The sequence below is a fragment of the Erpetoichthys calabaricus genome, chromosome 11 (assembly GCF_900747795.2).
Source record: "Erpetoichthys calabaricus chromosome 11, fErpCal1.3, whole genome shotgun sequence".
Lineage (NCBI taxonomy): Eukaryota > Metazoa > Chordata > Cladistia > Polypteriformes > Polypteridae > Erpetoichthys > Erpetoichthys calabaricus.
The window spans coordinates 79,334,730-79,347,212 of record NC_041404.2 but is presented as its reverse complement, the minus strand read 5'-3'; the positions used below and the strand labels follow the sequence as shown (position 1 = coordinate 79,347,212).

At 36.1% G+C, this 12,483-nt stretch overlaps 1 protein-coding gene across 1 annotated transcript in view; it reads left to right on the top strand.

Annotated features, from left to right (window-relative positions):
- The window catches only part of imp4 (IMP U3 small nucleolar ribonucleoprotein 4), a 37,164-nt gene that overhangs the window by 14,796 nt on the left and 9,885 nt on the right, over positions 1–12,483 (top strand). Inside the window, exons 6-7 of the mRNA XM_028813415.2 lie at positions 2,825–2,979; positions 8,356–8,450. Of these exons, the coding sequence (XP_028669248.1) occupies positions 2,825–2,979; positions 8,356–8,450 (250 nt within the window). The remainder of the gene's footprint in view (positions 1–2,824; positions 2,980–8,355; positions 8,451–12,483) is intronic.

The window sequence follows — 12,483 nt, the reverse complement described above, 5'->3', positions numbered from 1 at the left end:
GTAAACTACCTGAATGACTTCAGTCATGCATTCTTAAACCCAATAAAATGAAAACGTTTTCCTACTTCTGACAGTGTTCTGCCGTCTTAAAAGCATAAAGGCCCAGGTCACAATATCATAAGCAACTGTTTTAATAAATTATTTTATACATATGTACACATTCTCTATAGCAAATGTCATAAATGAAAACATGCAACAATCCTCCTCATTGTTTAATTTAAATTAAATCTAACACAATGAAACTGAGTGATACCAATTGAAATTGCATTACTGTCAAGTACTTTTTGACAAAAAAGCATGTCAGGTTTATGCCTAACAGTCTCTTTTCTCATTGAGTAAATGAAAAGCTGCACTAACAATCATTTTTGTCTCTACACTCTTACATTGGAGAAGAAAGGTCCCTTATTGGTCCATCTGTACACTGGGAGTTGTGACAGGTGGGTTTAGTGGTGTTATGCTACAGAACTGCTCTGAATGCTAAAACTCCTCCAAACTCCTCACAGTGTCTCAGAGTGAATGCTGTCATCTCTGCCCACACATCTTCTGTTTTACAGTTCTACAATATTCAGGAACTTTGCTCTTACCTGTTCCTTTATTGGGTTTCTAAAATATCCATTCTTGTATCTTTTGTTCAAATAAAAAGAAAGGTACTGTAATTATTACTGGTAAATTATATTGCCGTTTAATGAATTTTATTAACATTTTAGTACTGTTTTTGAAGCAGCCAAACAAAGTGAACAAAAGTGTGCTGTTTTTACTCGTATGTAATGAAACTTGTTTAAAGTCAGTGTTTTGTGCTGTGTGTTGTAATCTGGAATATGAAATTTGTAGTGGCAAAACATCTTTGTTTTAGTTCCATCACAGCTGACATTTTCCTGGCAATTGTTGCATTTAGTGTAACCTTTTCATTGGCAGCCAGCTGTGACACTATTTTTTAAATTGCTTTACTCACATAAAGGGAAGACTGGAAGTGCGACACACGTGCTTGCAACTTGCATTTTATTTTAAAGATAAAACTGACTAGCAATTGGTTAGGTATTTGCCGATCTGTCTATTTACACATAATGAGCAAAAACTGACCAGTGCTGTTCTACTGCTGAAAAACCAGGGCATCAATAAAGTGATGTTCAATAATTGATTGAATGGCCAAAAACTGAAAGAAAGATGCCCTAGCCTGATAAACATTAATTTTGAGACCTGAGTCAATGTTTGATATTATTGGATTAGAGTTCTACAACTCCTTTAAGTTTATTGAATTTCAAAACAAATAAATTGGGGTTGACAGGTGTAACGACACTCATGCACATTCTCATGTTCGTAGCAAAAAGAATTTGAGGAAACTGTTCTATTTTTCATTTAATTTTCTATTCTGTTTGGGAGTGACTGCATACAGTTAAAGAACTGTTCAAAACATCTAGAAATATTTGCCTTGCCATAGATGAGTCAACAGACATATGTAAGATTTTTGCAAAGAGAATTGCTTCATGTGAATTGAGTCATTCTAAAAGATACAGCATATTCTTGCTTTCTGTATCTAAGTAATAATTTAGTGCATTTTTTTTTTTTAATGAATGTCAACCAAATAAATTAATATGAATCCAATGTCTGGTTAGATTTAATAATTTTCAACATCAATTTCTAACTGTACTGGTATTCCATCAGACTTTTGTGAGGACAAAAAAATGTTTTTGTGGTAATGTTGCATGCATTTCTGTATATTTATTGTAAATTAGATAAATGTCACGATTTATGTAGACCAGGGGTGGGCAAAGTCATTCCTGGAGGGCCGCAGTGGCCGCGGGTTTTTGTTCCAACCCAGTTGCTTAATTAGAAAACAATCCTTGCCAATAATTACATTTCATGGCTTGTTAGTGCTTTAACTCTGCTATGTCAAGTCATTCTCATATCCTAGATTTTTTTTCCATTCTAAGGATATCATCCAAATACTTTGAAGTGTAAAATGGATGGGTAATTCTCAGTCGTTCATTTTTTTCTCTTCTCTTTCCTTCCAAGTATTTAATTAAACCAAATAGTGCACGATAAATACACACAGGTGTAAAGGATAACAAGCAAATTGAATAGCTGCTGTTTTCTTTTGTCATTTGAATCTTATTGCTAATAAAGAGCAATTAAAAACGAGAATGCAGCTGTTTTAAGACTTATATAAGCAATAAGGGTTCAAAATCTTTAATGAGGGAGATAACTAAAATGAAGCAGAAGTGTTTCTAGAGCAATAAGTGCTTCTTATTAAGCAATTGGGTTGGAACAAAAACCTGCAGCCACTGCGGCCCTCCAGGAATGACTTTGCCCACCCCTGATGTAGACCAAGATCTCAGCCATGGACTGCAGAATTGATGGCCATAGAAGCTTGACAAAACTGGGAGCTTGTGATGAAAAAGATTAAACTAGCTGTACTGTGAAAAAATGTTTTGAGTGAAAAATGTTCTTTGTACAGTGAATAAAATTCTTAATCACAAATTTATGAGGGAATACTGTATGTAATATAAGTAATAAAACTGGCCATAACTCCTTTTTATTAATGAGAACATCTGAGCAATTTGTCTCACATTTACATCATTACTGAATATCTTTATGGCCTTCTATAATTTAAAACAAAGGCAGTAAAGTTTTCTGTGTCTTTTGTAAGAAAAACATAAAAATAATAAAGCTTCATTTAATGTACATTAGAATCCAAGAAGAATTCTAGGTAAAGGACAAGATCTAATTTTGTTGGAGAGTTAGAGAGAAAACCATATTGTGTAGAAAGTGGAATGTACAATGCATTGAATTTTATTTATTTATTTATTTTGTTATTCCTTTTTAGATGGAATGATAGTCTGCCATCTACCGTTTGGTCCCACTGCATATTTTACTCTGTATAATGTAGTAATGAGGCATGATATTCCTGATATCGGAACTATGTCAGAGGCATATCCACATCTTATCTTCCACAATTTTACATCTCGCCTCGGTCGAAGGGTAAGTTACATGAGAAATGATGTCTTAAATTAAAAAAAGACAATTTTAAGTAGGGGTGGGCGGTATGACCAAAATTCTATATATCGGTATTTTTCTAAATTATCCCGGTTTCACGGTATTTGACGGTATTTTTTTCCCATGCATGAGTGGATGTTAAACACATTTTCCACTGCAATTACTGGCTAAGAATAACCTATTCCACTGTCAAGAGCCTTGTACATTGTACAAAAAAAAAACATTTTAATGTGCACACAAGTATTAATACAGGTTTGCATTGCCCCATAAAGTGATACTTTTTAAGGGGGTGGCACTAATGAAGAGAAGGAAATCACATTTCATGACAGATGCAGTCAAAATATAGAACCTTTTTATTTAATAAATTTTGCAAAAACTTAAATTATAATTTTGACAACATATTTTTTTAACCATCCAAAGAGGTATTTAGACTTAGGAAAATATCCAGAAGTGCTTGTCAAAAGTTGTATTACACTGAACATGTCTTAGAAAAGGAATAAATAAATATTTTTTGTAAAACAACTACACTTTCTGTTAATGTTAACAATCTCTTTCCACTGACACGTTAGTGACTTTTTCAACAACTTTACCATCATTAAACTGCATAATATTTAAACTAATAAATAATTACAATAAAATAAATAATTGTATTATTACTGATAGTTGCACTATTACTTCAAGGCTTCAAAAGCCCAGGTGCATTACACAGTATTCACCAAATTGAATTCTGTGTTTGTCTCTCCGACCACCAGATCACAAACCCAACATTTAAACAATATTTAAGTTAAACCTGTGCGATACCCATTCATACATCCAGTTTTTCGGAGCCTCGTCACACCTGCCATAAAGTTCTCTACACTGAACATATACCTGGGGACCCCTTACTGCGAGGGAGCAGCACTACCACCACACTACCGTGCATGTTTAATACCTGCTTTAATGCATTTCATCATGAAAATGATATCAAGTATTTATCTTAGCATTGTAAATTTTCAGAGAGCAGGAATATCATACAGTGAACGGATTCTGTATGGTGATCGCTGTCTCCTCTTAGTGCGGAGGAAGTCAGTTTAAGAAGCGTAGTGATTAACAACTGGGTCGGGGAACACAACACAAAGCATTTAATGTGCTATATAACTTATGACTGGGTTTGAGAAAATCTAGTAAATTAAATATTCATTTTACGATGAAGTTTAGTTTACGATGTTCTACTTTAATGACAAAGTACGAGAATAAAGTCAACATGTCGTCACAATATTACACAGTACCCAGGTACATTACACTGTATTGAAAATAAATAAAACAAGTACAACTTGGCTTGCAGTATTATCCAGTAGTATAGAAACAGTATTTACACATCTGACCTTTTAAAACTAAAGCATCTCCAGGTGACAGACATGACTCCTTTTTTTCCGGCTCTGTCCATTTTCACCGCGCGGCATACCTATGCTACCGCCCACTATTTGGTGGTGTAGCAGTGAAAAAGCCCTAGTGCAACAAATCTGTGTTTAGCGGTGTAGCAGTGAAAAGGGTCCCCACTTGAACAGTTTCCCGCTACGCCACGTTCCGAACGTCGTTTAGGCAATTTAAACCGGTGTTGCGGTATTAGAAAAATCCATATCATAAAAAAAATAAAAAACTGTTTTCGGTATGAACCGGTATACCGCCCAGCACTAATTTTAAGCTCAAGGCTGTGAATTTAAAATTGTTGTTGTAGTTTTATATCTCACCCTTGTCTTTTGCATTATGCATAAACAAATGCAGTAACCTTCCTTCCCCACAATTTTGGGTGTATGTAGATATTACGTATACAGTAATCCCTCCTCCATCGCGGGGGTTGCGTTCCAGAGCCACCCGCGAAATAAGAAAATCCGCGAAGTAGAAACCGTATGTTTATATGGTTATTTTTATATTGTCATGCTTGGGTCACAGATTTGCGCAGAAACACAGGAGGTTGTAGAGAGACAGGAACGTTATTCAAACACTGCAAACAAACATTTGTCTCTTTTTCAAAAGTTTAAACTGTGCTCCATGACAAGACAGAGATGACAGTTCTGTCTCACAATTAAAAGAATGCAAACATATCTTCCTCTTCAAAGGAAACAGAGAGTAAAGCAAACAAATCAATAGGGCTGTTTGGCTTTAAGTATGCGAAGCACCTCCGGTACAAAGCTGTTGAAGGCGGCAGCTCACACCCCCTCCGTCAGGAGAGAGACAGAGAGAGAGAGAGAAAAACAAAGTCAAAAATCAATACGTGCTCTTTGAGCTTTTAAGTATGCGAAGCACCGTGCAGCATACTTAAAAGCTGCACACAGAAGGTAGCAACGTGAAGATAATCTTTCAGCATTTTTAGACAAGCGTCCTTATCGTCTAGGTGTGCGAACAGCCCCCCTGCTCACACCCCCTACGTCAGGATCACAGATAGTCAGCGCAAGAGAGAGAGAAAGAAAAGTAAGTTGGGTAGCTTCTCAGCCATCTGCCATGAAATGAAATCAACTGGGCAAACCAACTGAGGAAGCATGTACCAGAAATTAAAATACCCATTGTCCTCAGAAATCCGCGAACCAGCACAAAATCCGCGATATATATTTAAATATGCTTACATATAAAATCCGCGATAGAGTGAAGCCGCGAAAGGCGAAGCGCGATGGATCACTGTATATGTATTTTTAAATTTCACATTTGAAGCGGTTTCAAACAGTAATAACAATTAAATGCTACATCTATATACAGTAAATAAAACTGAATTGGCATTTGTTTGTTTGTTCCAGAATCCTTCAAAAACAGCTGCAGATATTTTCATAAAAATTAGAATATAGGCTATGTGACATCTTAATGCTACACTGGCGGGGCAGCTCAGGGTTGAATGAGTGTCTTACCATAGTATGGTTTTTCATTTTATTGTTATGCTTACGGCCCCAAATTATAATAAATATGGTCCCACATAATGCCACATGAGCACTGTCACAAAAACAGAATGAAAATTTTTGATTTAAAAAAAATAAATAAATAAATAACCCAGATAATCTGCTTTCAAGACAAGTATGTTCACCATTTCACTAACCAGTGCAAATTGTCCAGCGCTTTTCTGTGTCATACTTGAAGCTGTACAGTATATAGAATTTTCAATTTGAATTGCTATTTAAGAAAAGTCAATATAGAAAACTGAGTATTGAAGTGATTAGCAGTTTTATTAGATTTTGCTCTTCTTCTAAACATTAAATAAAATCAAAATCTCCAGAGCCTTTTGTAAGCTTAACTACATTGACTCCACCCATGTTGTCTGGCAGTAGTGAGTGTAGGAAAAAAATTGAGCAAGTAGAAGAAGAGGAAGTGTTTAGAACAGGCAGGGTTAGTTCTGCTGTTTGCATATTGTTTGGTTTTACTCAGGATGACAATTCACACAGTATAAAAAGATAAAACACGTTATTGTATATGCAGAGGCCATCCAGGCGTGTGTGGCACCTGTAGTGTGCCTTCTTGCCTCCATGGCAAAACGGGCCCCTGCTAAGAAAAATTCCATAAAATGTTTGCTGTTCCATTGCATACAGTGTAAGCAGATAAGCAGCAGATGGAAGGAGATAACAGCTTCAGCAGCTTGCCATTTTGGAAATCACACTTTCACCTACTTGTTCCCTCAACATACTTTTAAGCTCTCATTTGTCCACCTCGCACCATCTCCGCACTATACTGAAACCCTGTAGAGACAAAATGATTCAAGAAGCTGGATGCAAAATAGAGTTGCCCAACCACAAATACAGTACTTAGTATGCTGGTGAATTTTATCAAATTAAATGCCCAGTATACATCATATAGGCTGTTATAGACAAGAAAAGCATGCATATGCAAATATATAATTTGAAACTATTACAACATATGTAAATCATAAAACAATATGCATACTGTTTGTACATTTATTAATGTCTTTGATTAGTGCAGTAATGAGTAAAGAGCTTTGTCTTTTCCCATATAAAAAGTCAAACTGAGAGAAAGGGAGAGCGAGCAGTTGTTTGACTGGTAGACACAGATGTCAGTTGGATGTGTAGGAGGTTAAACATAATACATGCAATGGAAAATAAAATATATAAATACAGGAAATGTAAAACAAAAATGGATGGGGAAAAAATGTCTTTTGAGGCATTTGTGTGTGTGTGTGTGTGTATTCTGATATAAATGTGTATTTCTATATGATGAGCATATCAAAATTTATTGAATATCACATTTTGGGTCAGTGTAAACACATTATCAATTTAAGTTTGTATTGTCCAGCCCTATTGCTAGCTACATTTACCTATTTGGCTAACTAACTAATTACTCCTTATGGTCATAACCCCCGCAGCTCAGTCACATCATATAACAAATCTGCGCTTTTGGAATACCTGTGCATATGGTTTAAATTTAAAGCTTGAAGTTGGTCAGTCTTTTGCAGAATTTTTAAGCATTCAAAGAAGGGGCGTGATTGGTAGTGAAAGCTCTGCACACAAGTATGATCAATACTTTGATCTTAACAGAATAAGATAAAGGAGAATCCTTATTTATACCAGAGATTCTTCCTGTCAGAGTAACCCTCCATTGAATTGTCAGTTTCTAATTTATCTGCAGACAGTCATGAAGCCCAATGGTACCTCTTTGTTAAACATCCTGACCCTAAAAGATAGTTTAATAATTTAATTCCAAATTGTATCATATATGCTTCTTTAGAACATTTCTAAGTACTTGCAAAGGACAGTAATCCAAAGTTGTTACATTGCAGGCCTTTTTTCCCCCCAGTTGAGTTTTCATCATATCGTATGCTTCCTTGATTTGTCCTCTACTTTTAAATACTTCCTTAAAATTTAGTCCATGCAAGGTCAAATACATGTAGTAAAATAAATGTGGTAGTTGTTTAATTTATGTTAAGTGACTGTTGGTTGTAGGTGGCCCACCATATCTTTGACTGTGGAAAACTGGTGCTTGTTTTTACTCAATTGTTTTTTTTTTTTTTGTTTGTTTTTTTTTGTTAAATATTTCATTGGACTAGAGTACTATGTCTAGTACCGTTTGCTTCTGCTGCTCTTTAACATTAACACAAGTATTAAAAAAGGTGAGCTAGATGTATATTAAACATAAAAAACAATATATATCAAAAAAGTATAAAGTACTCAAGTATAAGTAAGCATCTCCAGAAACTGAGGAGGGCACAAGCACAGTGGAGAAGTCCAGTAAAAGCAAAAATACATCTTCACAGATGTTCCAGCTTAAAGTTGAAAAAGTAACTACTTGTCATCAACTGCAAATTCCAAAAGTGATTGTTTTTGTTATTAAGTCTTTTAAAAGACATACATATTTGGCATATCTTTTTTTTTTTTTTTTTTTCTCCAGGTGTCTGGCATCTTGAAGTATCTTTTTCCAGTTCCTAAAGATGAAAGCAGACGGGTTATTACATTTGCAAATCAGGATGATTTTATATCTTTCAGGTGAGGACAGAAAAAACTGGAGTCACTGGCTAGTTTCATTCCATAATTTAGCTTACTGGTGCCATCCATTAATTGTACATTGTAAGTTTTGAAAATAGATTAACACCTTTGCAAAATAGTCAAAAAGCACACTGTAAACATTACAAATACAAACATGCACAGTAATGTTTAATTTTATGTATTTTCTGTTTGATAAGCTAGACATTTTAATAGGTTTACTTGTTTCTTTTTCTGTTTAAGACATTTATCAAAAAGTTTTGTTAGGTCCAGTACTGTGTCTTTTTTTTTTTTTTTTGATGTTACTGCTTTTATTTTTTATTCAATTAAAGCGCAGAACTACATTATTAAAATACATCCATATTACTAAACGAGAATGGTAAACCGGATATGGACGCAGGGACATGGGCCGTGGACGCAAAAGACGTAGTGCGCAGGCGCCACACACAGCCCCCCTCCAAGCAACGGAAAATAAGAAATGAGGCGCCGGGCCCATAGCACACAAAAAAAAGGAGTCAGACACAGGCGCCACACAAACCCTTGGCACACAGCGCCACACGAAGCCCATAGCACACGAAACGGGACGCACACAAAAAAGAGGCTTCAGACCCACGACACACAAAGCCCCCCTCCACTAACAGAAATAAGAAATGAGGCAACGCGCCCCTAGCGCACCAAAAACAAAGCAGTCTGACGCAATAAGAAATGAGGCAATGTGCCCCTAGCACACCAAAAACAAAGGAGTCGGACGCAAGCGCCACATAGCACACGAAACGGTACGCACACATAAAAGAGGATTCAGACCCACGACACACAATGCCCCCCTCCACTAACACAAATAAAAAATGAGGCAACGCGCCCCTGCCCAGAGTAAAACGAGAAAGACTACGAACCGTCTCACATGCCGCAAGCAGGATAAAGCGAGGTCAGAAGTAAATTCACATTCTCCAGCAGCAGCATACTGATACAATAAATAATATTAAAGAAAGCAAAACGGGAGAGACTACGAACCGTCAGAGTAGGAAACAAAGTAAAACGTCATAAAGAGGTTAAAGAACAGGGACAAACACATAGAGAGCAGGTTACAGAACAAAGCCACCCTGCCCAGAGTAAAACGAGAAAGACTAAGAACCGTCTGACATGCCGCAAGCAGGATAAAGCGAGGTCAGAAATAAAACACAGAGTAGATAGATAGATAGATAGATAGATAGATAGAAACTTTATTAATCCCAATGGGAAATTCACATTCTCCAGCAGCAGCATACTGATACAATAAATAATATTAAATTAAAGAAAGATAATAATGCAGGTGAAAAACAGACAATAACTTTGTATAATAATGTTAAATGTTAACGTTTACCCCCCCGCGTGGAATTGAAGAGTCGCATAGTTTGGGGGAGGAACGATCTCCTCAATCTGTCTGTGGAGCAGGACAGTGACAGCAGTCTATCGCTGAAGCTGCTCTTCTGTCTGGAAAGTGATCAATAAATAAAAATAGAAAAATAAAAGTTGAAAAGCACACATTCACATACAGTCATACACGGAGCTGCTGGAAACGAAGTAAAACTTTATAAAGGGATTAAAGAACGGGGACAAACACATGGAGAGCGAGTTACAGATGATGAAAACTGAAATGCAACAGCTTCAAAAAAACCTAGGCACGAAACACATGCACACCGAGATACAGAATATAAAGGCAGAAACAACGACAGTTAAACGTCCACACCACACAGCGCAGGTGGACCCGTACTCCACAATGCACCGCATAATAGTACGGACGGAGCTCCATTTTAACAGTGGGGGGCCCCAGAGTGACACGGGCGAACGCTCCGTATTAAACGTGCGTCATCCTCACACGTGGCTGCCCAGCGGGCACGGGTTCAAAACGCCAGGGGTAGGCGAGCAGGGGGCGGAGCCCCCTTGTTCAATTGAAAGTGCGAGTACACCCAGTGAATTGCTTTTTCTTTTTTAATATACGGGGACATATCAGGATCTTCATTTAAACAGTGTCTTTAGGTAAAGGTGATGTTGGAGGGAGAAATTGAAAATTTGACTTTGGAATCATTTACTCAATGATAAATGAACAGATATGCCATTTCCATCTGTTGGAAAAAGTAGGCACATCTTTGGCCGTAATAGCTGGTATTGCCCCCCTTTTACAGAAATATCCTCAAGTAGCTGTTTCCTATAACTTCTTAGCAGTCTACGACATTAAATGGAAGAAAAGTTTTTCGCACTCCTCTATGCAGAATTCTTTTAAGTGTGTCTTGTTCTATATAGTTCATATTGCATCCTTCCTACAGCGCTTCGATGTCATTTAGATTTTAGCCTTGAGTTGTCCGCTCTAGAACTCTCCATTTCATTTTTTTCTTTTCAGCCATTACTTGGTGGATTTACTGGTGTGTTTCGGTCTTTATCATGTACTGGGGTCCACTTTTAGTTAAACTTCAGTCTTCTAATGGTATCACATTATCCTCATGCACCCTCTGGTGGAATGAATAATTCGTAGCAGATTCTGTTATGGTGAGCTGCCCAGACCCTAATACAGCAAAGCATCCCCAAATGATAGCTTTTCCACCACAATGCTTGTCCTGATGTTCTTACAGGAGAGCAAAGGATACTACCTGGCACAACTCCCTTATACAGTAGATGTAATTTTTGCAGCCTCTTTCTAATAGTAAACTAATGCACTTTAACATCAGTAGTAGCAAGGGCTAACTGTAGTTTTTTTATGAAATTCTGGGGTTCTTAGAAACTTCTTTCAACATCTTGTTTTTTGTTCTACTCTCGGGCTGAACTTTTGGCCTGGCCTAAACAAGTTTACAGTTGTTTAAATTCTTCTCCACTTGTATATCATCTTCCAGACAATGGAATGGTTGATTTCCGATATTTGGAGATCTTTTTAAATCTCTTTCTATACTCGTAGGCTTCTATAACATTCTTTCTGAAAGCCTGAGAGAGATCTTTTGACCTAGATTTGGAGGTAACGCACAATTCGACAAAAAAGAGAGAACCATGCCAAATGTCTTGAGGTTTAAATAAGACCTAGTCTATCAAGAGCATTTCTAAATATGTTCTAATCATTTGAACTTGATTCATGTTTTAGGTATTTGAGGTAGTACTAAAGGTAGAGGTGTTCTTACTTTTTTTCACGTGCAAAATTTCCATATATGTTTGTTTAAATTATATTGTGGACTATAAAATGTCAATGTGGAATGATGTTTGATATATTGTATCACTTTTAGCTATAGATAATGTTTAAATGAAAATCAAATCTTGATATGTCAACATGTGTTATAAAAGTAAAAATATTTAATGGAGTATACTATAGATTTGGAACCAGGGATAACCAGCTGTTACAAATGTTCATTTTACGCAAACTTCAAAACTGAATGTTAATATGAAATTCAGTGTTTTTTTATTCTGTGACCATTTAATTTGTATAATGATTACACTGTTTTCAAAGGTTAAATTTGTAACCGTACATGGTCAAGGACAAATGAATAATTACGTTTCTTCTTTCAAACGGTCTCTAAGAAGTCTCCTGCCTAGACTTTAATTGTAGTATTTGGTTTATTTAATATTTTAATGGGCTATCAATTTTATATAGTCTGTAATACTAGGAATCAATGCTATTCAACAAAATCATTATAAAATAGTTTATAGTTAATTTCAATATTTGAGCAACAAAAGCAATGATAATAAACAAAAATGTACAGGCTTACAGTTCTTTTGCATGAAAAGACAGTAGATAACTTCTGTACTTTGGTATATTTTGCATACATTTTCTACACTAATATACTATCATAGCACAGTTTTTAATCACTATATAATTATTTAAAGCACTTCCTCAAACTAACTTCCTTCCCAAACACCCTGTGCCTCAATGAATCTCAAAATATATATACTATTAGGTCCAATAAGCAGTGATCTTAATAGGATATGTAGCTATGAAGGGCATGGTTATTAACTCTCACGGATAGAGTCGGCAGTATTATTGCCGCTAACATTAGCCCCTTTGGCATGTGCAGACTAT